This window comes from Prorops nasuta, unplaced genomic scaffold, assembly GCF_024137725.1.
Source record: "Prorops nasuta isolate Cenicafe-Biocafe unplaced genomic scaffold, Cenicafe_Pnas_1.2 PNAS00006, whole genome shotgun sequence".
Lineage (NCBI taxonomy): Eukaryota > Metazoa > Arthropoda > Insecta > Hymenoptera > Bethylidae > Prorops > Prorops nasuta.
In genome coordinates this window covers 6,281,215-6,308,349 of record NW_027116803.1, presented here as the reverse complement: position 1 = coordinate 6,308,349, position 27,135 = coordinate 6,281,215, and the positions used below count along the sequence as shown (strand labels likewise).

At 37.7% G+C, this 27,135-nt stretch overlaps 1 protein-coding gene across 4 annotated transcripts in view; it reads right to left on the bottom strand.

The window, feature by feature from the left end:
* The window catches only part of LOC136774331 (metabotropic glutamate receptor 7-like), an 87,899-nt gene extending 63,258 nt beyond the window's left edge, over positions 1 to 24,641 (bottom strand). For 3 of the 4 annotated variants that reach the window (XM_066728550.1, XM_066728552.1, XM_066728553.1), the window contains exons 1-2: positions 24,445 to 24,641; positions 427 to 620 (exon numbers count right to left, since the gene is read on the bottom strand). In XM_066728550.1, coding sequence (XP_066584647.1) covers positions 427 to 585 — 159 coding nt within the window. In that variant the 5' untranslated portion in view covers positions 586 to 620; positions 24,445 to 24,641. Of the gene's footprint in view, positions 1 to 426; positions 621 to 3,934; positions 4,079 to 24,444 lie in introns of those variants that run through there. The other variant, XM_066728551.1, reaches the window with a different exon arrangement.
* Positions 24,642 to 27,135: the final 2,494 nt, after the last annotated feature.

Here is a 27,135-nt window from a genome sequence, read left to right as displayed (position 1 = left end):
GGGATTAAGAGGATTTTGCTGAAACTACTCTTTATACGGCATTTGACGAGAAGAGAGATTAAACGGGCGAAAACATGATCTATTATAGACTGAAACAGGATTGGAGCTGATGTTTGCCATGGGATAAGATATCCAAACTTACTCGGAGCCACTTCACATGGAAATAATTCGCGTGGGAATAACCTTCCAACGAGCAATGGTAGTTTCAGGGCTTCTCATTATACCATTATATTATGCGATCCGCATAACCTTACTTGAAGTAATGACGTCACAAAAATTTACCAATTTCTATCTCTTTGTCTATTGAATTTTTTTCCATCCACAAATAATACACTTAAATAGGTTCTCCATTATTTCCATTCGGTCCTAAGATTGATCCAATGGATACAGTTAGGGTAAAAAGTAAGAAATTTTTAGAAATCTTACCTGCTCGTGCATCGGGAATATTCCACCAAGAATTATATCGGCGTTAATTCGAATTAATTTCGAGCCATCCTCATCGTTATTTTTCCTCATGTATCCCTCGCTGGTTAAGATGAAGCAACATATCCAAGGTAGGAATCTACGCAGGCTCATTTTGTCCATTCAGGATTCTCCGATGGTTAGCCGCCGATGTTTCCCTGAAACAACGCAAAAAACCAGCTTAATTAAAACCTCGTATTAATTAAAAGTAAATTACAGTCCGGATATATACGCGAAGCGTGTTACGGGAGCTTTCATTCGGCTGACAGATTTTCTTTATCCACTTTTTTTTCCTATTTCGATTCATTTCCACACAGCAAGAAGAGTATAGCAAACGCGAAATGACCTTTCAGCATTGACAGACTTAATTACTGATACATCAGCGAACGAAAGCATTGCACATCTGCTCGGTTAAAAATAATTTTATCAACTTTGCGTCATTCCCCCTTTGTTTCACGTTTAATCCGTCGATGGGTTTACGGGTGGCAAAGTCCTTTGCTTTGGAAAAGCAATTGATCGTAATATAGAAGGATGAGAGGCGGATGCCCGTGTCGACGCGAAGCCGATAAAAATAAACAGTTTGGACTCGTACATTCGGAGCAGGGGCTCTTCCTATTATCCCACTTGCATATATATATATATATATATATACACGCGCGATAGGATAAGTTTGGTTTAAACGTGTATCGCGAGGGGATCGATGAATAAAGAAAGCGTGCGTTTTACTACTATTTTTTCGCAATCATCCGAACTCTGCACCGGCTGCTTTTTTCATCTGGTTTAACGAGACGCCGGATAAAAACTTGAGCACGACACGACCAAGCTGGAAAATGAACGACGGCCACGGTGTTAATTCTCGGGGTTGAAGGTTTGAATGAAAAACGGTTTTATGTAGCGATAGAAGAACCGTGTAGAAAAATCGTGAGTGAAAAAATTTATCAAGATCATGAAAAACTTCTCTCCAATCAAATGAATTATGCGTGTTCCTATTTTTTTGCCACTTTTCCAAGTCTGCGGATAAGTTGTTGAATGGAGAATTGAGTTGGGAACTTTTTTCTCTCCTTGGAAGTTTATATAGTCTTTACTTTGATATGATCGTTTTCCTCTTGTGCTCTCGTCGAGGTGAGATTGGCTTGCATGGAGCAGATACAATGCGGAATGACGAACGAAATGGTTATCAGAGTTCCTGAGGGAGGGGGGGGGGGGGGTAGGGGGACGTGGTAACATTTATTTATGCAGCAGGGGGAAATTGGTATTTGAGTCACGGATGAGATAACGTGACAAGAAGTTAATTCGTCCGGATGTTAAAGCGAAGCGGACAAGGCAGTTTTCGCGGAAGAAATTCCAAATGCGCTCGCTTTAACTCGGTTTTATCCTCCCACTCCCGCAACTCCCACTATTCCTACTCTTCAGCTGCTTTTCAACCCTCTTCGAGTCTTATTCTTCTCTTATTTAACTTCCTATTCTACAATGTTGACTCGTTCAGGTAATTAATTCGCACTCGATGACATACTTTCCTTTTCGATTTAACCGGATGTAAAGATAATGATAATAATAATAATGATGATGCAACAAGAAATTGGAATAATAAATAGGTGAATGAGATTCGGGCTCTCTTTTGTGGAGGACACGTTGAAAGGCTTAACATTCAGTTTAGATACTGTCTACTATACCCTGAGAATTATTCCCTTTCATCTCTCCATTTAGGGCGATGGACTTCGTCGTAATTAATGGGAATTAAGCCGAAGCTCCGAACTAATGAGCTGCTATGTTATGACTTGAAAATTAATTTCCCTATAGCCCTTAATTTTCATCAGTCCCTACCTGACAGTTTGTATCAATTATTTATTTTCCTTCTTTCATATTTAAATTCACATTCAGCTTTTACTGCGAATAATCCATTTCCCATTGATTTATTTAAATGTCGATTACTTATTTAAGAAGGGCATATAGGTGTTTAAACGCTCGTGTCATTCGGCTCGTATTTCATTTTCTATAAGCTATGCATCACTTGGTTAAATCCGTGAAGGAACTGCAGAAATGATTTTCCATTTTTATATCGACAGGTGATCGGGTTATGGGGAAACAGTAGAAAGTTAAAGAGTTGAAAAATGTTTGAAATTGAACAAAACGTAAAATTCAGTTGCAGTTTTACGCAGCGAGTTTCTACTTTCAAACTAATCAAGATATACTCGTTATTACTTTTCCTTGCAAAGCCTTCCAATATAGCTTTGTTAGTCGTGACAATTAACAGCGATTTGACTTTTTTAATTATCCTGTACATATCTTACACTTGTAGTAGTATATTTATAACGAGTTCCTGCAAGGTCCAAATAAAATACAGGTTACTTTTCATGAACCGCCGAGGCTGAAATCACGAGTTATTTGGTAGTATACAGCAAGTAAGATAAGCTGGTAAGATAAGCTTCTGGAAATAAGGAAAACGGAAATTTATTACCTTCAATCCAGCGCGGTTCTCGGTTGCTTCAAGAAGGAAATTGTACGAGATCCTCCATTACTAATTAACGAAACTAATCAGCGCTGGGATAGAAAAACTACATGAGAGAAATAAAATGAGAAAATAAGACAAGTTTATTGGTCTTGTCTAATAATAAACTTTCTATGCCTATGATTTTCAATCATGGATATATATGCGTGAAAATGATCGTATATGACGTACGTTATGATTAAGGTAAGCAATTAGCGCGATTGTTCATTTCCCCGCAGTGGATAATTTATGCGTAAATGGTACCAATATTTGGTATAACGCTCATATATAAAGGGGTAGCTTGGATTAGCACGTAGGCTTTAATTATTATTATCCAAGCTTGCTAGTCAGTCACCATAATTACAGGAAATGACGAGCTTCCTGATAAACCAGCGTTTCGCGTCGAATATATATAGATAGACATAAAAATTTCTCCACTTTTTCACAATATATTATCAAAATAATTCCTCGAATGTAATTACCATCATTAAGTTCAGTCGTTAACGAATGATACATCGATCGATCATAAAATAAGAGAACACGGTATACTCATATATAAATAGAAGTAAAAAAAATTTATAACTTGGAACGCGCGCGTGTATGAGATGTTCATAAACCGTATATGTATAAAATATGAAAAAATAAAAGCAGCCAGAAGAGTTGCAAGCATTGAAAATAGAAATGAAGAATATGGAAATTCGGAGCAGCATATATATATATTGTCACTAGTATAGAACTATATATAGCACGCAGCTGAGGAATCAGTGATTGTACATTGATAGATACAAATAATCATTTATTCGGAAGGTCCATTAATGGCCGCCCTGATCGAGGCATTAACTTGACGCAAGGACATGGAACGCATCGTTGGGATTGATCGAACTAGGCGAATGCCTCTGGTTATGGAGGCCGAATGGCCAAATCCCTCGGCTAGGCTCTCCTATCGGTTTCCATGCATTCAATGATTTGTTGCGCTGCTTTTACCTTGGACTGTACCGCTTCACATTCGATATTTCAGTTTTCTGCCAACGCCTCGTCTCACCCACTATTATCGGAGAATAACGTTACCCTAAAAACCCACAAACTTTCTCTTTATGCCCGAACTTTATTACGAACACTTTGAATTTGCGTCCAGCAGAGCTCTCGTTTCATTCAAAACTACAATGAATCACTGGCCATTTGCCGATTTCTTAGTTACAAGCGAGCTTGACTTTTATCATTTTCCCGATAAAATACTTTTAATGCCGCTTATCGATTGAGAAGTCTCGATCGAACGAAGCGTCACTTTTTCAAGAAAATAGATAAAGTATACTCGTGATGAAGAAACTCACTTGAAATTTACGAGTTATGAAGCTGGCTCTTTTCTTCGTACCAAATTTCCACACGACGAGTTTTTATTCAGGTAAATAAAAAAAAAATGCATTTATTCGAGCCCTTCCGATAAGAATTCTCTTTCCAGAAAACTTGCAATCTGAGAAAAGTTGGAAAACAGACTAGTGCTGATTTTGGAATTTTGTGAATGAGAATCTGGCAAGAGATTTTGAGAGATGCGATGAGTTAAGAATTGAATGATCGAGAAATAATTTAGAGGTTCGAGGTAATAACGAATCGTTAATTGGATGAGGGAAGGTGCGATATGGGAGTAGTTGGAATTCTCAGCTGTAAAGTGAACAGATAGCACAGGGGATGTGACGTATTCTTCAGCCGGTGGAGGCAGAGCAGAGAGGGCGAGTAGCGATTTCGTGCTCCACTAAGGGTGGCTCACTCATTTCCCGACGAAGGCTCGCTGTTTCAACTCAGTGCTCTATCTCACAGCCGGATTTGCCAACTGGGAATACGAGATGTTTCCTCCCCGATGCCCCCCTCCCCCCTCCATCTTTCCGCTCCTCCCCAAATGGGAGAAAGAAGAGACGCAAAGGTGGCAGCTTTGGCAGCCACTTCAACTTGGAAAGATTGCTTTTCCGGCTAGTAGAAGCTGAGAAACTTTCCCCATACGAAATACCATTAAGATATATTGCCTCCTGCCAAAACAGAAAGATCTGCAAAAATAGAAAATGAATTAATAGGGTTTAAAAGAGGCGTTGCTAAAATGAAAAAACCATTTATGCTTTTCAAGAAGTTTTCTTGAGCGATAAGTGACTTTTTTAATAGGCTGAGGCATTTGAAACGCCTCGGGACTACAACGTAAAGATTCATTTATCTTGATTATATTAAAAGAAATATAATTTCCTCTGTGAAACATCTCTGAATGTAAATAGAAAGAAGTTTTACAAAGATTCTAGAAAATATTGATAACACTGTGAAAATTGACAGTTTTATTTTGATACAAAAATATTTCTTGTTATTTTCTGCACATTGTGAAATGTTTCATTCCATTATAAATTGGTATAATTATATAATACATTGAAAAACGTGTATATGGCTGAAGGAATAAAACTCTCGAACGATAACGTATTATAATTACACAAATTTATAACGAGAACAACGCATTTCGTAATGTGTGTTATGCATAAAAAGTGATTACAAGCGTTTGTGTTAAAATAAAACTTTAGGATTTGCAGTGTAGTTGCGGAAGATAATCGTATTTTTACGTTTATGCTCTGGGGCGTTTAAGTATCTCTCCTTGTATACATTTACTCCTAAAATTAACCATAATAAAACACGCAGAAATGAATATAAATTCTTTAGAATAAAAATTTCAATAATAACTTTTTCTTCGACGAATCTGTATATTATTGTGGCAAATATAAGTATAGGATAGAATTGCAATAAATAATAATTGCTCGAGTAAACGAGAGATATAGAAATATTTATTTCGAGAGATTTTATTTTATTTCGCGTTATGGACGCTCCAGTTTGGGTATAACTCTATATATTTTAGGAGGGTCCATTAGTTTATATTACATCGGCGGATTTGGCAGGGAGTTTTTATTAAAAAGTACTTTTGCCGATGCCTCGTGCCTCCTTCATCCCTTTTCGGCCTAGTCTGGAAAACGTGCTTCGCGTTTCAATATCCACTGGATTTATCTGTAGAGAGTAACGTGGTGTAAAACTTTGGCCTCCTCTCTTCAGCCTATATATATATATATATAAAATACATCTCTCTTTTTCTCTTTAATTCTCCACTCTTTAGTTTTCTCCCTCATTTGCTCTCCAGCGCGAAGAGCCACATTCGTTTATACGTCACGTCTGCTTTTGTACTTATATTCCACCTGGATGTACATACAGTTCTTGCTGACCCTAGTAAAGTAAAATAATGTAAAACTACGCGCCACCATTTGGCCCTAATAGTAAACAGCTGCGAGAGTATCCGCGTCAAGGTGCTAATGAGTCATTGCGAGGAGAAAACAGGGAAAACGAGGAAAATTAGCCGCATCTGTATTCCGTCAGTCTCAAAAAGCTCTTTCTTCCCCCCTTAATAATAATAATCTCGTGCTTTGAAATGAAAATATCATTGCGAATTTTGGTATTTCATTTATAAAACTAAAGCAGATATTTTTATCAATTATTTATATTATACAATCAATTAAGAATAGAAATTATAAGTAGTATTTATGATATTTCGAAACAATTGAATATCTAAGAATTAAAAAAATATGTCCATGAGTAATTCACAAAAAAGTTTGAGGTAATATAAATTAATGGAAATAGCCAGATGCAACACCGAATTTTTTCACTAGTGCATAGAGTAAAGTTAAAGATATAAGGGCGAGTAATTGAAAATATAAAACAATGCAGATACAATTTATATTCTTAACACGACAGTATGATAAAAAGTATAATATTTTCCTCAGATTTTATTTATAAATCGAATCTTATTTTCGATTCTTATTCTTCAAAAATTGGCATCCCATGCAGCTACATTTGCAGAAATACGTACTACATATACGCAATTGACTCGGCGTTTATATAGAAATGCGTAAAAAAAAACTCGTGTGACTTCATTTCCATGCTCCTTGATACACGCACGTGCATTTTATTCGCTCTTAGAATCGTGGATCATAAATTTTTCGCATTTATCACAGAACAATTTCATTGTTACGATACAAAGTATTCTCCTATCTGGAATCCAAAACTATGAATCGCTCAACTTTCAGACACTCCAACTTCGTTCCATTTTTATCTATTCCGCTTAAGCTTTTCCCTTTGAAAAGTCCATTGCATTAATTTAGCTTGAGTTGCAAAATAATCTATGGAATATCCCCTGCTTTATTCGTCATCGCTCACTCGTGGCTAATTATTATTATTATACATTTCGACTAATTTAAATATTTTTCGAGTTTTATCTTCAATTTCCAGCCGGATGTCAGGGCTATAACTCTGTTTACTATATTTTATACTTCCTCTATTATTCCTTCATTTGCCTCACCGTTGCTATTTGCAGGAGAATCAAGGATTTTAATGACATTATAATGATGTGGGTTTTTGTTATAAATTGCTGCATTCGGGTGTTTCGATGCACGTGACGAAATGAACAACGATTTGGGCGAAAGGGACGAGTTATGTGTAGGAATATTTGTCTGTTTCAACGAAAATCCGAGCCAACGCAAGGAAGATTCGGCCATTCTACTTAGATCCATATACACGTACATATAGTATGTACAGTATATATACCATATCCAGGGGCATTTTGCTGGTTTAATCAAATCCTACCTCGCGGTCTTTGTCTTTGCGAGAGCCCTTATCTGCGGACCACTGTAAACGCGAGCCTCTGCTCTCCTATGTACAACGTTTATTTATCCTTCGTGGAGAGCAACGTTGCTATTATACTTTTAACCGATAAACATAATTCATCACGACCCTCTTCTCAAACTAAATTTGATTTCATCTACCCTTATTGCTGTATATATATAACACAAGTGTAATCTCTTCCATCCCTTTGAAGCTGTCACAAAATTTGTAACCAAAGAATCTTAGCAAACAAAATTTTACATACTCGCGTTTAAGAAAATTGTCAAATGTTCAGTTTCAACCTGAAAATCCAGTTTGGTGAAGTTTTAGCGGTGTAAATGTATCGAGCAGTGCACATCGCGTGGATGTACGTAGCATCAAAGAATGTACGGTTCAGTGCGCCAGTAATGCTGTAATAATACCAAGGGCAAATATTTTAACGGAATTCGCGAGTAGAATAGCAGGCGTGTACGTATATGCCTCGCAGAACTCGCGCATACGATCACTCGATGGAAAACCAGATAGCAGCCTCTCTACTCTAGTTATCCGCAGAATTAGTCAATCGATAGGTTTGTCAACACCGACTTTAGCATTGGAGAATTCAGCGCTAAAAACCGATTGAAAGTATTGCTGAAATTTATGGGTGGAATCACTGGTGTGTTTGCTCTGCGGAGCAGTGGTTCCCAATTCTGTCGAGTGGGTCTGGGTGTATCTAGAATGGTGTAGTGAATGTAGGGGGATGGGGGAGGGGGGGGGGGGGAGAGGTGAATTTGAGCGAGTCTCTCGGTTTGGATCAGAGCAAGATTGGCGTCTTGGTGTGCAAGCAGAGGAAAGCAAACGTCGGATAATGAAGAAGGCCCGTCTGAGCTAGCAGGGAATCGAAACGAAGGTAGGGGAGGAGTGGGTCGCTTGTTACGGGAGATGCCAGTTTCTCGAGTTAACAAAATTCCTCTCATACGTTGCACCGATTCAGCCCGCATATTTTGTTGAAGCGACGTGCCGGAGACTCGGAGCCGGAGCTCTTCGCCTCATCGGTGTGGCTTTAACATTCACCCCAACCACACGAAAAGCCCAAATCTCTCTGTGAGCGAGCTCCAAAAATTCTACCAAATCCCAATTCCACGAAACTCGCCAATTCCAGATATACACACGTACGTTTGAAAATTGTAAAATTTCATAACGTTACGGCTGTGTGTATTCGTGTAGTGGTACAATAAACAGAAATAGATTGGCCTTGATTCAAAAGTATGATTTATCAGACGCTATACGCTCGTCTCCTGAGCGAGTTTGCTGGTGGTGAAATTTAAAACAACTTTCTGATCATCTTGGGAAATGCTGGCGTGAACGGGGCGGAGAAAGAGCGAAAGACTGATGAAGAAGTTGTGTGTGTGTAGATTGAAAAAAAGAAGGTAACACGCTGGAAAGCTAGGAATTTGCTGCACGTGAAATTTGGGAAGATTTAGTATACTGTTTTCCTGCGTAAACTCGTAAACCTCGAACTAATAAAGATGAATGCAAAAGAGGAAGACAAATAACGATGTGAATTGATAAAAGCTGAAACGTAAAATATGAAATAAAAGTACGCGACGAGAAAGTGCATTAAAAGTATTGCCTCAAATACTTTCCGTGTTTATGTTATATAGGGCAGTGTATTACAAATATTTTAAAGTACTCGTTTATTTGATAGAAAATAATTCCATTCTATCCAGGATGTTTCGATAAGTCGTAAAAGTAAATAAAATAACCGTAAATCTCATATCATGCAGAGAGGGGAATAAAACTGCAGTCCAACGACAAACATCACATTTTTGAAAAAATATGTTTGTTTGACGATCCGACTAAGAGCTTAAACAGTTCTGATAAAATAATTTCTTGTTGTGTTACGTGTCGCCGCAATTTTTTCTATTGCATGCATACACGTGAAAAACATATATAAACGTATATATATATATATATATATATATATATGTATACAATATTTAACATAATAATTTTGAAAGCATAACATACAAAACGGTCCGTACATTTTCAGTCATACGGGGCCTTCTATTAATCAGCATAAGGAGACTAGCTCCTGCCTTTTAAGCTGCTTACATAATTTAAATTTAAGCCTTATAAAGTCTAATACTAAAATATTCATGCTCTTTAAAATAAGCTAAATTGGATGAAATACATCGATAAAGAGAAACTTTTTACACTTTACGACTGAATGCCTTTGTGCTAAAAAAAAAAAAAAATTAATTGAAAATAAATTTGCTAAGAAGGAGACATGGATCTGGGTAAAAGATTTTTAAATTTGCATACGCTTCCATCCAAAGTTTGATTTTTCACAATAAAGATCGAGTAGTCGGATGCGCAATTCAACCACGTTACGCGGAATAGCTTAAATCGTTACCTCTGCTTAAGCATCGTGTTAACTTTTTATGACTCGCACAACTTCTATCTATCTTGTTACTTTTTCTTAGCTTGCTTGCGTAAACTTTTATGACGCCTCTTTTCCGATATTATAGGCTCGTCGATACGCTCATCTACCGAGCTAGTGCGAATCCCTCAACAATATGGAACACCGGAGAATCGTGATTTCCAATGCAAAGGGGAAGATTCGCTCGAAATGGAAATATGAAATTCTCTTTAAACTCCTTTCATTATATATGTTATTCGTGAAAAAATAATCCGATACGAAAGTAGACTTGTTTCGGATCGAGGATGAGATATGTGAAAAAAGTATAGTTTCTTTTGATCGATAAAACATTAATACCCGCAGTCGGAAGCAGAAGATTCGATAAAGAGGATCGGGGGAAAACTTTAAATTTCCACGAAGGAAGTCGTGAAAAGCTGAACGAGAAATTCAAGTAAGTCGACGTTTGCTGCAGTATGATTTCTTGATCAACTCGTTATAGTTTAAAACCCAATTGCAAAAAGTATCAATGTTTCTTCGAGCACTTGACAAGCTTTTCGGTTAGTTCAAATATGACTTATCAAAGAGTTTGAATGAGAAAGAGACAGGATGGCAAGGGAGAGGAGGGGGAGGGGGGGGGGGGGGGAAGCTGGAAGGAAGCTACCCAGGTCATTGTGCAGTGTAATCGGAATGAAGCTTTTGCAGGATAGCAAAGCAGCAGAGCTTCCTGTTGACTTTTACCACTTTCTACGCGGATGCCCCACTATCCTGGCGATACTAAATACTGAATTTGCTACTACGAATAGAAGAAAAACTTTGCTTAGAGCTACTTTCGCAAACTTCGCGTCGTAACATGTCAGTTTTCCCACTGGCTTCTCCAGAAAAGCTTACCCTTTTCTTGCAAACCCAGAGAATGGGCGAAACGACAACCGTTGGGACTTTAAAGAGTCAAAGAAGCTTCCCAAAGTTTTCTGGACTTAACCGATCAATTAAGAGAATCCCGCTCTTTCCGAGTGGAAAATTTGCTTGCTACCACCGAAGATTCTCTTATCACAGAGATTTCTACACGCAAGTTTTTCAATTAAAATCAAATTGACCAGTGTGACATTCTTTTGTATTAAAAGGAAATGATACATGTTTTAGGGAAATAGCTCTGCTCGTAGAGCGAGGATTTTGCTTATGTTTAGATCGTTGCATCCTGATAGGGAATAATAAATAGATATGTGTTTTTTTGGATGCGAATTGTGGATATCTCAGCACTGGGTAATAGCTGGCTCGGTTAGAGTCGATAATGCGCAAAGCGGATATATCTTAAGCGGCTTCCACCTCGATTACCTGGAATTCAATAGCCAATAAGATCCTTCGACTCCCCCAAAGATAATTTAGCAGGGTGCTATGAGCGCCCGCTAACTTTCACCCGGAAAACCGTCTTACGATCGTTCAACTTCCCTCTCGCTCATCCTTTCCTTATTTCAGCCAGTGACGACTTACAAACCCATATCAAACTTTGCACCATTTGTAATCCGTCGTAATCACTCTTTACAGCGCGAACTAGAAACTCTCCTGAATTAATACTTTCCTAATTTCGCAAATCCCTCTTCCCCCCTTCGCTCCCACTTCAAACAATTTATGGGGGAAAACAGAGGTAATAAATCATGGAATAATAATTGACAAAAAATGATTGCTCGCTGCGAAAATTATACGGAGGTAGTACTCGCGCGAGTGCTCCACGTGGATTTTGTGGTAATTTTAGGAAATAAAACGAGCTAGCAAAATGATGCATCGCGTGATACAGTGTTGCTGCAGGAGGAAACTTTCGAGGCTAAAAACCTACCGAGTTTTTTCTGTTTCACGTGTACCTCACTTTTGTCTAATCGAGGGACTTGTCAGATTATCACGCTTCTGTCCCAAGCTCGAACAAAACTACCTCCTTAATTGGCACTTTACCACTACTTCTTTGTACTTTCAGCCGATAAAATGAAGAGACCTCGAGACTCTATTATGACTATTTTCTTCATAGAGGAACCCCATTCTGATTAATTTTACGAGAACCCACTCAGAGAGTTGAAATACTACCGATTTACATTGTCAAGTAATGACTCGATGTATGTAAGGTTCTTGGCTTTATTACTTTGGGTATTCATTTTCTTCTAAAGTTTTACTGACTTTTGAAATATGGGTCAATCTTTATACAGTAAGGTTAAAGAGCGATAAACTAATTATTCGGAGGATTAATAGATCGATGTTCTAGAAATTTCATGAAGAGTGATGAATAATTTTGGTGAGACTTCAGTAATAATTTTCATGCATTGCCACGTTTAGTGGGTTTTACTGTTTTATTCGGATATTTGAGAGCCACTGATGAAAATAATTTGAAAAATGGAACAAATAACGGATGGTATACTTGTATACATTTATTGAATGTCCAAACAGAGGTGAATGAAAAGAGCAAACAGAAAATGAGAATACGAAGGAAACAGAAAGTCGGTAATGAAATGAAGCTCGGTAGAAGTTGTGAAATGTTCTTGGGTCAACTGGAGTGAGCATATATCGAAGATGGCACAAGTAAACGTAGATATCCACTGTCTCTTGAAAAATATTTGCTGACACAATTGCAAACGTATCGTCTACATTAAACACTAATTTCTAAGTCAACAATTTTGTCTTACTAAAAATGTCTGAAAAGCACACATACAAAAAACGATCCTTTCTTTAGTTGTGTATCTTTTATTACCTTTCTATAAAAAAAACTTTCTTCGTGTTTAATATATTAAATAAATTCAATGCATTCGATACAAAATATTCTCGAAAGATTGAAAATATTGATATTTTAATACACCTCATTCATAAACGTTATCTTATTTTATTACCCCCCCCCCTTTAGTATTATCTACATAATCTTAATAATATATATATATATATATAGAGAGAGAGAGAAGCTACACGAAAATTTACATCAATTTACACCAAGCTCGCTAATTTCACATTTATCAAAAATATAAAATATTAGAAAGAAAAAAAATACGTTTGATCGATCGAGTGTTAATTTCTTTTGTATCGGATAATTTCGACATGGTAAAACCATATTAAATATTGAAAGAGTTCAATTGGCGATAATTCGCAGATGGAATGACGAATACCTAATTCGGATAAGGAGCTCTGGAAGGATTTTCTGGCGTCGATGAAATTTCAGTAGGGCCGGGTCTCATCGATCATATTAGAGTTCGACTCGTTCGCTTTCCAACCACGGCGGCGAATTGCCGTCAGACGGCGAATCTCCATTTCCGTTTCCGTCGGGACACTCCGAGAATTTCGTATCTGAAATTCGTTCTCGCGTTACCTCCTGGATAAAAGTCCTCTTTTCGTTTTGCACGTCAAAAGTTTTCCCAACTTATAAAGAAATAGCTGTACATCTATACTTTCTTTCCTGAGAAAAAAACATATTCCCGTACGACAACTTATCAAAGTTGTAATAATTCGTCATTTCCCTTTCGATATACAACATCAAATTCATATCGAATGGTAAATTCGAAATGTATAATCATGAAGATAACTGTATCGAAAACATTTAAACCTCACTGGTCAGCTTTTCAGTCTCCGCGTACGGTAAACGTTAATCGGAAAATCCGTATTTTCTACGTAATTTTTTAGCACGGCGAAACGCGAATTACAGGAATTTTCGGAATAACGTCAATAAAAATGGAGCGTGCTTATTTGATGGCTGCAAACACACAAACAGGCATCCACAAATAATTTTTATTGACAAAAGCGTTACTAATTTGCAATAGCTCTTGATTCGATCGCGAATGCTTCTCCAATTAGTGTAATGTTTCAATTATGTCACGCAGTTATTCCCTTTTTAATGGCGCGCGTGCTTTGAAACATTAGTGATTCTTTTTTCCTTTTAATATCCTCCTTTAGAATGGCTCTTAATATGACGCTTTGAGCGCAGAGACTGCATTGATTCCCTTCAGGCCACGAAACAATGGAAACAGAATGCTTTGTCCAAATGGGAATTAATTATTGCAATTTTGCCCGGACACTTGGTGCTACGCGTACTTTGCAAATTAAGTGTCAGAAACGGACTTTGGTAGCGCGGAGAGACTCGGTCAAACATTGAACGTTGACTGTTTCTGGACTATCTGGCCGTGTCACCGTCCCTTTAAGGATGGAGTGACTGATGGAACATGGGAAACCAATTGGAGGAAGAAGCGGTGCATGAAACTTCAGTCCAGATCATTCGCAGCCTCTGTGCGCTGGCTACTATTCTGCTATATCTGTCATCGTTGAATCGTTCCATGAATTCACGCATGATAATCGAGAAATGTTCCATGGCGGAAATTGCAATATTTATTATATGGAGTAGTAAAATAACGTTGAAAATTTCATCTCGTCGTTTACACGAAGCTTCGTCGTAGAAAATTTTTGCAAAATGGGAATAATCACGGTTTGCAATTTGCGAGGCAGTCAAAAGCTGGACTTGCAGGCTCCCTCGAGCGAAGTAAACTCTTAAGAGCCATTCGGAGGCACGGAAGATTTTAGTTGTTGAAACGATCCATCGTTGCAGTAGTTAAGAATCCAGTTGAGGTTTTGAGAATATATAAAGCACTCCCAGCAATATATTATTAAACCTTTTTGCAGTAAGTATATTGACTTTTTTTTATATAATGTTACATCTTGTTTAAATAGTTGGCATATAGTTAATTAAATTCAACATAATTATCATTCTCGTACCATAACGTTAATTGCCCAACGCAATGACACTTCTACAATCTGAAATTCTCGTAATTTGGGAATAACTTTGATCGTTATACTGGAACATTGTACTTTTGAAGCGAGTCTCTCTGCAACGTGTTACTCAAAGTCACATTTAAAGGTCGCAGTATAACTGTGCAGTTTTCGAGAATGTCGAAATTAGAAGTTTCACACGTAGCAATATGTTTCCTCGCGTAATCTAATATAAATAAACAAGCGGCATTAGTTGAAAATGCGTCGCACAAAGGCGAAGAATTATCACGGCAGAGGCGAGAATAGAGGTGAGAGTTGAAAGTGGTTGTCAAATTTTCCGGAAACTCCTGAAAGCTAAAATTTCTAACTGGCTAACAAAATCTGCTTGACGCGCGATTTTTGACAAAAAGGCGAAATGCACGAAACCAGCAAGCGTAAAGTTACTGCGTAAATTTTAACCACGTGCATTGCTAATTTCTTAAATAAATTTTAATGGCTGCTTAGGTTTTTACCCTCTGTAATGATATGTCCCCATATAAACACGAGCCATAGGAATAATACAATTTTGTGATTCGATTCTATTCGAATAATTTAATCTGGCGTTTTATTTAATTATTCAAAAGCGGCGCACATCGGTTAAAATACCATCAATATTTTATTACTCCTCGCGGAACACAGTAGTAGCATAATATTTTTTATTTCTCATATTATAAATGAATTGAAATAAAATCCAATATCATCAATAACATATGTATTAATTATTCGTGTTTGGTTTTGGTCTTTGGTGACAACTAAATTTGTTTTACATTCCACTGAAAAATTCACTGATTTTGTTAACCGTTGAGTACTGTAATGATTGTTTCGTGAGTTTAACCGTGGTTTCGTCACGCGAGAGAAATGCGTTGTTTTCAGTGAGTTTTTTCGGGGAATCTAGAAGAGAGAAAGACGAATGTGTTGTGTTTTCACAGACAAATAGCTGGGGAAAAAGGAGGAACCTGGTGAATTTAGTGGGAAGCGTCGAGCACGGCTTACGTCAATTCTTTTTAGTCAGTAGACGCCGCGTGCATGAACTTCTCCGCGAGACCCTCGCTTCGGCAAAGCTTCCGTTTTACGCCCTTCGGCGTGGCAAACGTCACGCAAAAAAGTAAGCTGGGATACAAGTCGTCGATAATGACTTTGCGAGAATCGAACGTATTTTCCTACCCCTATATATACTATCGAAGCAAACCCAACCTAACTGATTTCCTGCGATAGCTCTCGCTCCAGTTGGAAAAACTCTTAACCCTCCCCCATTCACCATTATCACCCGAGAATACTCGTCTCGGTCCTTGAAAGAAATAACACCGTTTTACCTTTTTCCTCGCTTTCACCGTTTTAATTTTAAGATTTTAAATTTCCATTCCTATCTGATAAAAACTCTATACCGTTTGTCTCGTTAATTTTCGATAAGTGCAATAACGAACTGTACACGTGTAATCAAGCAACGAGCATCAATTATTTTAGTTTATTTTGTGGTCCCTGTTTATTTATATATATACAAACAAGGGCAGGCTAATAATATTACGAAATAACATTTACTTTCGAGAACCACGGAGTGGACATGCATCATACAGATAGTTTCATATACCCCGAAGGAGAAGAATTTACAGCTGGGGAGAAGCTACGAGGATTCCGAGTGCCCAGACGCAAAACTTTTCTCTCGTGAATCATTCTCCTCCGAATGTATGACTTTTCCACCGAAGAAATTTATTCGATAATTATTCAAATTTTGCACAAAGAGACGAGACGAGCCAAGACCAAAAAATCCATATTTTCATTCACGTTTTCTTCCGTGCTTTCGTTTCTTCCTTACGATACTTGGACCAGTTGACAAATCTACTTTGAAAGAATTTGCACAACAGAGTGAAAAAAGGAGGCGCGACGTCTTTCCTCCTCTTATTCTTTATCATCATCATCCCCCGCAATCCAAGAGTGGCAAGAACTTTCTTGGCGCGACAACTTGGAAACTTTCGGCTCTCCCGTTCGTAATTGACACAAGTTTTACCGCGATCGAGCGAATAAAATTGGAGAATGAAAAAAATTAATTGGATACTGTAAATGCAATTGTCGAAAATATTATAGTCGAGTCTTGAGTTTTTCTTCCGGTGTGAAGCTCAGCGCGTGGGGGTATATTTTCGTATCAACTCGCACATTGCTATATATATATAACTAGAACTATATAGTATATAGCAATTTATGTATATATACGAGCATAACAATATTGTATACGTCGAAAGATATTTATTTCGCAGGATGCACCAGAACTGGACGAGAGACAAGAGTCTTTATATTCCCGAAACTTTGCCAGCTTCGTTAGCCCGTTAAGAGTGGCTATTTGGTTCCGAGGATTCCATTCAATTACTCCGTGTTAGTCAATAGTCACTGATGCTGCTTCCGTTCTTTTACGAATTCCCTCATTAGTCCTTTTCAATAGTCGTAAAAGAAACTATCGGTGAAGAATAAAAATTTCGCAAATTTTTGCCTGCTTTATATCCTTTATTTTTAACGAGGTATTGCGGAATTTCAGGATGTATAGGTGAGATGTTATATCGCCTTGTTTTTACATCGTTAACCAATGTTATACGTGTGAGCGAGATTCCGTGGTTAGCCTGACATAGCGCACGAAATAACTATTGCGATTCCAGTCCCGACCTGGCCTGCTTCTTTTCGATATAATTCGAACGTGACGTCAGTTGCTAACTCGCCACACCACTACCACCCTTCTCTCAATATTTTCTACAAAAACTCGAACCAGAGAATTTTTGAAGGATTTATCAAACATATTGGTTTCTAATTTTAAAGCGAGAAATCTCATAAAACTCATTTTAATGTTAAAAACCAGCTGAAATTGCTTCAGTTTTTTTATGATTATGTCAGAAAAAGGCAAATTTTTATTTCCATCTGCATTCCAATTCATGGAAGGAAGCAATTTGATTATCGAATTTTGAGATCCGACGAGACGTCGTGCACTCAGCTTATAGTAGCGTTCAAAAGCTCGATTGGCAGATGCCCTGGAAAGATGATTTTCAGGACCCCCCCCCCCCCCCACCGTACTTTCTATTTGCCTCGGGATGAATAACGTATTTCCTTTTTCTACGATTATTATACACATTTTTATTCGTGAAGAAATTTTTCTCGACAGATTGCCAACAGATACCAGACTACTCAACGTTGAAATAATCGAAAAAGACATTCCAATGGACTTTGTGAGTTCCACAATAATAACGTACCTTGATATAAAGAATAATAAGATTATTTAAACGATTAAACCAACAGAAAGCTCGACTGGCATTATTTGAGAAAATTTACGAAATGAGGTGATTTTGTGAGAAATAAATCAGAGGGTAAATTCTGGGGAAGATTTGACTTGGCTAATTACTGTAGATCAAGTCGAATTGGTCAAAGTCAAATGCAATGGGAATGTAGGCAGAACTATCCTCGAGCATCTTTCAGACGGAATATTTTCTCGTTGAGAAGTAGAAGCATTCGTTTTGGTAAAATAAAAGGAAGGAGACCCCGAAGCTTGGTGTTCCGCAGTATCGTCTGACCCGAAACACGAGTGAAAGGGGGAAAGAAGCACTCAACGGAATATCGATTTTTCCTTTTCGGATCCACTCAAGTGTAATTGGCACGTTGGAAGTCTGCAAGACAGAATTTTATGGCAGTTACGAAAAGAATGAGAGGATCGATGAGTAACCGGAGACTATTATAACCTTATACGTCCGCATCTACTCGCTTTTCTCAAAAGTTCCAAATGTATCAGACGAGGGAAACTCTCTGCTAAAAGGTAACGACGAAAATAAACAAACAGTCTCTAAACTATAAATACAAATGAACAAAAAAATATCATTTGTACTCTTTTATATTAACTGACAATGTTTAAAAGGAGAATTTTATTCTAACAATAAAAATGCCTGTAAATAATATAAATGATTTGTATCTAGTTATTTAATAATTCTATTAATGAATATAGTAAAATTGTAAATAAAATGCTTTCATTCGTCATTGTTAAAGAATTGCTTGAAAAATTTGATTACCATATTTACGTAATTATATGTTCACTGAATTATTAAAAAATTAATTAAACACATAAGCAATAATTCGTGTAATCATTATAAACAATGCTTAGTAAATATACATTGTTCTATAGAGATGATAAATATTGTTATTGTGTTTGTGTGTAAACACTTGCTTATACATTGCATAACTAATCTAAATCGATTAATAAATGGAATAGTCGAATAATAGGTGAATGTTCATTGAATCAAATTAAACCTGATCGTTGATTGGATTTTAATAATAAGATTAACTGTTTCAATGAACACTTTTGTGCGAATATTACATTCTTTTTTCATTAAATGAAAGTAGAGGGTAATTTTGGGTATAAAGTATTCCACTTATGAGGATGTCTTGAAGGAAGAAAATTTAACTAAGGAGAAGGAGGGCGCTTTCACGAAGGAATTCTTGAAATTATAATGCATTGGCTGCCGACCAATCCTGCATCACTTTGCGCACGGCGTAAAGAATAATTCACGATTCTTGATTTTCGCATACTTGCCAAAAGCCTTGGAAATACAAACGACTTCATTAATTTTTTTGTACCCCGCCTCCTTTTGGTTCCGGTCAGCGAACAATAATTTTTTCACCGGACGTGAGAGGAATTTATTTCTTCACCCTCAAGAACGTCGCACTTTTCCTCGACTTGCGTCACTAATTAAACTCCCTTAAGAGAACAACCCACCATTCACTCTTTATTTTTACTTTCCCTGCTTTATTACACTTTTCCATCGACTTTGGTCAGTTCGCAATTCCCCACCATTGACTCTGGAATTTTTCCAACTCGACGTGTCCAGTTTTCCAGCAGTTCCCCTTCAAGCAAATTGCATTCCTTGCTTCTTGATAATTTTAATGCCTCCAGACGAGCACCGAGCTTCCAACTTTTTTCGTATATAGTAAAATAATCCAAGATTTCAAGAAATTGCAGCACGCAAAGTAGTTTTATACAGAGATAAATTGTGGTTTTCTTTATTGCTTCTTTCCTATTACGAATATGCTTAAATTTATGAGCATTAATCGGCGTAGGTAACGAGATATAAAAGTAAACTCTATAAAGACAAACGTTCTCGCAATATCCATAAAAACGTTAATTCAGAACATTATTCTTATTATTAAAATACAATGAAAAATTAGCCTTATGAAACCAACAAACCAGTCTTTATCATCCAATTATTTAATTTATCAAGTTTACGCATTCTATTAATTTTATTAACGAATGCACGAATATATCAATGCAAAACATTAAATGATTAATCGTCTCGATCAATTCTTCAACACATGTGTAATAAACAATGCAACACCTTTACTAATACAATAAACCTTATACTTTATTATGCTGATTAAATGATGTATCAGCTATTACATATATCTATATCGTCAGAATAAAATGATTAAAATAAACACAGTGTTAATTAATATTACGAACGATATTTTTTTAACGATATATATAGTTATAGAAGGCAAGGCAAAGCACACACATTTCTGTATCGAGAATTGACTGAGCTTGAGACAATAGTTGGTAGGTTAGTCGCGTTTCTGCAGGATGAATCTATAGCAGGGGTTCTCGCTTGGCAGGATGCCATGGGACCTGCGGAAGGTCCTTTTAAATAGGCTTTGAGCAACAGTTCGCTTATCTCGGATAGAATTAAACTTTTCCGCTGGCTGAACGTGAATTTATATCAAAGCAACTGCACCCCTTGTCCAGTTACAGATATACATTTTTCCCCCTCTTTGCAAAATACAACAAATTTCAACCAATTGCACAAGAATTCATTGCAGCTGCGTGGGACAAAGTCCGATAAGAAACGTAACGATAAATATCTTGCAACGATCGAATAAAAACGTATCGCACCAATAAATTCTTCAACACGAGCCAATCACAAACCTGATCGGATTGATTATATCACAGGTATATATAAAAATGGGTAAATCGAGAACGAAGTGTCCAAAGGGATTAATATTTCATCGAAACGTATATCAATTTTACGAAACCACGTTCCTCCTATGTTTCCCGAAGAATCTCTTCCTGTTTTTTTTTTTGTTTTAAACCAAGACTATTTTTGTTCGGTTGATACATCTGTGCTTCGAGTTCGGCACGTGGGTCACGTGCATCGGGTCAATTTATAGAATCGGCTTCAGTCGCGCTTAAATGTTCGTCGACCTTGACTCGGATTCGCCTCAGCTACTTCCAGTGCAGCCATCGCATCTCGACTATTTCTCCACTTTCCCACGTGTGATTCCCATTTCATTGATCAACCTGAAATTCCATCCAATCGAACCACTCTCGTTACGAAGCTCCAAGATGGAAACCTCTGTATGTATAACGATGACTAATTTTTCTTTAAATTTCCGTATCAGCCTCTATATGCACACATACACACTCGATATATATTCGTTGGCTCATAGGCTGTTTCGTAAAATTTCTTGTTTACAGAAAAAGACAGGGGTTTGGTTATTTCGAGGCGCGCGAGAGGATTTCGTGGCTGAAATGGAGTTTCACGTGAGATTAAATTTGTTAAACAGGCCATTATATGGCAAGTGTGAAAAACTGGCAGACATTAAGCGAGAGGATATCGACCTTTCGTGGGTTAAATGATGCGAAAACTGACTTTCCTGGGGAAATCGTTTGTTATCAGCACTCTTCTCCTGCTTCAAAGCCTTTCCTTACATAACCTCATCGGTCCATGTACCATGGATAATAAAGCCGTATCTCGAAGCCTTCGCTAAATTACATTTTTCCACCGACGAATTTTTTAAAACGCGAATCCCACCGTGCTTAACGACCATGGTCAATCATATCCGCGTTAAACCCACTTCCGCCAAGATTATATATACACACGTATATATATATATATATGTTATATCATTCTCGCCAAAAATTTTCCCCATTTATCATTTCAACTTATCGAATAAATGTAGCATATACGAAGTTCTCCCACCATGAAACTGCATTTTGAAGGAAAATTTTCGAGAGATCCATTATTGGTTGGTCCAGCGTACTAAGGTGAAAGCTCTGCGAAGGAGGAAGTGGAGAATGCAAGCGACAGCTTTAGAGAACTAAATCTGTTGTGTTTTGCTCGCATTATTCTTAGTTAGTTCTATGACAGGAATCGCATTCTCACTTTGCTCACTTCTGCTCTGCGGGCTCGTCTTTTACAGAGGCGCGAGAAAAGAAAACCCCCAGGAAGATCAACAAACTAATCAAAACTTTGTAGAATTAATTGCACCGGGAAATATAGCACTTTGGGGGAGAGCAGATGAAAATGTACAACGAATGGCTATGGAGAGTTAATTGGCAATGGAATTTTCTTATTTATTACTCGCGGTATTGGGTCATCTTAGTCATCTATGGCTGACAAACTGACTTTTCGTTAAAGCTCGAGAAACTGGCGATATACTGGCATCTCTAAATTAAAAAAGTTTCAATGGACGTATAGTCACGCAGTTGTATAATCCAGCTCGTCGTCTTTTTATTCGAGTTATCCTCGTGAAAAATGTAAGTAACAAAAAATGTATCCATTATGCGTTTATCAAAACAGATTCAATCGCTCGGGTATTTTTATTTTCGCTCCACGAGCTACTTAAGCAACATTTGCATATTACAATCTAAAATTGTAATTCTGTTTATTTAAAGTGATTTCAGTCTCATCATTCATGCTGTTGCACAAAATTTCACGGTAACTGCTTCCCGGATTAAAGTTTCAGTATTTTTCGCTTATTTTGTTATATTAATAAATTTAGAAGAAAATTGCGGTCTTACATTTTTCACAAAAGATTTCCAAGTGGTTTTTGCCGAGTTTTTTTGCGCAGGGATGAAAAGTCATGGGCGAGTAACATAAAGTGGCTTCATCAGTCGGTAAAGCACAACCAGGCCGATCCTTTAATGCATCTGTCCACCAATATGAAGACCATTACTTTTCCAACCAGCTCCTGTTACCCTAATTTCATTTTTCATCCCTGAATTCTACTCGCGAACCATTTTTCTTGGCTTGATTTCGAAGCTCCTTTTTTCTACAAATTGCTTCCAACTAAATTTCCCAATTTTCACACAAGACTGCTGTAACACAGGCCTATCGCGTGATTTCTATGATTTTAGAACTCATTAGTCATTGAACCTCGGTTGGTCGATAAACCCAAAGATTCTTATTGAATTGGGAAATATCATAGATTCGCAAAACGTTATTCAGGTTTCTTTTTAAAACGACCTATTTTCAGACATCAAAGATTAATAATTCAGAGTGCCCATTATCCAACCATCCATTTATCGATAGCCTCGAGCTATATAGAATCTGGTTACAAGCCTTTTACATGTTTCACTGACCAAGTATATTCATAAATCGAGAGCTTGAACGACATTTGTAATAAGAAGGGCAAAAAAAACATTTTCATAATGCGTTTCTCACGTGTTTGCTTCATTCCACGTTTATTTCACGCGAGGCAGCTGCAATATCTGATAATATATCTCGTTTACTGAAATCTCAGTTAGGCTTCCGGCCGAGATAGGTTGATCGTATCAATAATGGCACCAACATCAACAAGTTGGTTCGGTTGTACTGTTGTAAACTACCGGATATTGCACAAATATCATTTAGCACTGACGCAAGAACGAGCATCGCTCAACGATTACACAGATTACAGTATATATATATATATATGTATATAGCTGTTGTTGATCCTCGTATTCGACAACGAATTGACATCCACAGAACCTTGTAATAAACTGTGAAAGTCCTAAATTTTCTAAAAGACAAAAGGTCGGATTGAATAATACAGCATAACGAATACTAATGACTGCAATTCTGCTTTTCAGTCTCTGGCAGAAATTTTATCGAAAGTTCTGACAAGCTAACCGTATTTTAACTGAATTCAGCATTATTGAATTTTGTTACTGCGAACATTGAACTCCTTTGAGGTATGAAAATTGTGTCCCGGCACTGACTGGGTAACAAACACAAGTATATAATAGCAAAAGTAGATCGATCATTTGAGGTAAAAATACAATAGCTGTGGTAGCTATCCTTGAAATCTTCTCATTGTGATCGAAGGCCTGATTAAATTTTAACAAACGATTTCGGACCAATCTACCACCGACACGATTGGAACTCGTATACCATTCAAGGAAAACACGTATAATTTCACGAGAAACACACACACAAACACACACGCGAACGACAAAGTTTCTCTTTCACGAAATGTAAAAAGAGTGATGGGATCTAGAGGGTATAGGGCGACAACTTCAGGGAACGAAGAATAAAGAATTAATACGAAACAAATAAAGTCCCCTGCCAATCACGCAGAGTTCCCAATGCAGTGGATTCCGCCAGGACAGAACTGCGACATTGAAAGGATCGTGAAATCTATCTATAAAAAAGGACAATAAAAGTCCAGTTTCTTCACTACAGAATCCAGAGTTTAAACCCCAATGTCTCTACCTTCCGTGGACCCTGAAGAGCTTGCTGAAAACACCTATGGGATCTAATTACTTCCATGTCCCAAACACAAAAAAAAAACAATTCTTTTCTAATAGAAATATGGCAGGAATGAACGAAAGAAAATAATGTGAAGAGGTTGAGTGACGAGCGATGTTGAAAAAGAGACGTACGTCGGGCGGCTTCCAGGGGGGACGAGCGCGAGGAGGTTGGCTGGACGACGGCGAAGACGGCGGTGGTTGTCGTGGTGTCGTGGTCAGAGGGGGAGGGGTGGAAAAACAGGTCTCACTCGAGGCCGGGTAGCATCGTGACTCGAGAGGATGACCGTCCTCTGGCGGAGTGGTCGAGAGACGCGCGAGATGTGAAAACCGCGGCACCGGTACCGCGGGCAGACTGAACTTAACGAGAGGAACGCGAAGCTTCTTATACCTCGACATCCGGCGCAAGCGCAACTTCCGTGCTCCTCGCCCAATGCCACACCGACTCGCTCCACGCGAATCTCCGATTCCCCGAATCCTCCGCCGCAGCGTCCTCAACGTCCTCATCGTCAACACGCCGAACGCAAGCTGCGCGATCCTTGGTACCCCTCTCTCGATATCTCCCTCGTTGCCATTCTGGCCTGCAGAAAATCGATTCCTCGCTCGATTACACCCCGCTATCCAAATTTCTCCCATTTTCGTCCGGGCTCTCACTCTCCGACTCCTATGATCCTCCCCACAATTTTATCCACTCGAGTGGATCCCTCTGAAACGTCGTTTAGTATTTTAACCTTCTTCCTTATGTTGGTTATGATCAGCTTTTCTTCCGGTACGTCTCTCGAATTGATGGAGAAATAAGTTTGATATCATTGTTTTGTTTTTAGTGCAAAAAGGTATTTCTCCTGTTCGGTTGAATAGGGAGCGAAGAAATTGGAGAATTTATGCGTGCAGCGCTTGATAAGTATCCTGTGGCTATATAGCCATAACGTAATAGTTCCTGCGTCAACAAAAGCCCTATCTGTGCTGGCCGGCAGCTGTAATGCGAAATTCATTACGATAATTTGCTGTATCGTGTACAGTTGGAATATATATAGTTATTAGTGTACGTGGAGAGGAATTGTTTGATTGAAAAAAGATTCGTGGTTTCGTATAGAATTTTGAGGGGCTTCTGTTGGAAAAGCGAGAAGACCTTGATGGGATATAGAAAAAACACGTTTGTCCGGAGACATCAATATTTTGCTCAAAGCTCTCAACGATAGTTTGTGGAGATGAAAAATGTGCGATTGCTTTTACTCGTGCTTTTACAAGAGATGTGCTTTAGGCGTTGCGTTCTTTATAGCGAGCAAGCGTCGCGTTTATGTTTCTCGTATGAGGAATAAATGTCGTGATTTCTTTACCCCTGCGCTCACCTCGGCTTTTGACTCCATTACTTTAAGTACCGCTGCGGGTTAACGCTTTTTAAACATTACCCGGCTGTAATTAATTATTCCCATCTTGGTATATTAATTAATGGTGAATCGATTAAACTTGAAATCGATGCTATTGAATTACGCGAAATGCGGATGCGAGTGTGAGCCGTTTTTCCGATTGTATCTTGATGCTGGTCGACGAATTAATGGAAAATAAACAGGCGAATAACGGATGGGAAACAAGGTATACCATTAAAGCTTTGGTAGCTCGATACCACAGAGTGCTGCGAGTTCAAAGTGCGGTATATTTTTTAAGTATAATTATCCATACATGCGCACACACTCACACACAGATGCGTGTATGGATTAATCTAATTTTGCAACTTTATGGTAATAAATTCGTCGATACTACCGAACAGCGTCATCCTAAAAACTCGATAAACGAATTCACCTTACTAGCATCGGTTATGCGGCCAATTATAGGATCTGTAATACACAAATAAGCTATAATTATCCAAGATAGATATTTTGCTGCAAACAGTTCAACGCTGCTCAAATCCGATAATCACTTGAATTTAGATTAGTCTATAATTTAGCAAAATAAATAGGGTAATCAGGGATGCGTGAGCAATAATGGAAGAAGCACCAATCAGCTGATAGACATTATAATTGTGTTTGTCAAATTTCAAGTAAAATCAGGTCTTATTTCTCATAATCTTTAATGAGAATTGTATATATTTTTATTTATATCTACACACTTTTTATATAAGTATATTCCGAATTATACAGAATGTATATTTTTGTTATTTTTTTGAATTTCAAAGTTCTTTGCACGTATACAGCATAATTTGCACATTATTCAAATTGTACGATGGTCATTGCTTAATCTATTAACAATATAGATTTTTTTTTATCAATTTTAGGTCATTTTCTCAACAGGTCATTTTTAGTAGTGTACCATATACGGCCCAGCCGGTAATTTTAGGTAGCGAATCAATAAATCTGAAGTTATCATTATTAGGTAATTTTCTCATTCTAATTAGTGCTTTCTCATCGTTTAATTTTATTGGAAATGAAGTTAGCATTTTTCCAGGAAAATAATTTTGTGACTAAATTTTGTCTTTTGAAATTTTTACCACTAAGTTAATTTTCTACACATCTAACTGAGAAACGATAAGATCGCTGGCAGCCAGTAAGAGAAAGCTTGATTCAAATGAAACTGTCGGCACTGTTACTTTCTGCACAGTGCACAGCCTTATGTAATCCAAAGGGTCCAAAGCAAACAAGAATCCGACGTAATGGACAAAAAATTTCTTCTCCTCTTCCCTTCCCTATTGTTAGCAGCGGTCGATCACAGGGCTACCTCGTCGGTAACTTACTCTCTCGTTCGGTTGATGCCGCCCTCGTCGTAGCCTTATGTTAGTACAAGTTTTCACTTGAAATAAAATCGAGCGCTAATAGATGGTGCTTTTGCCTT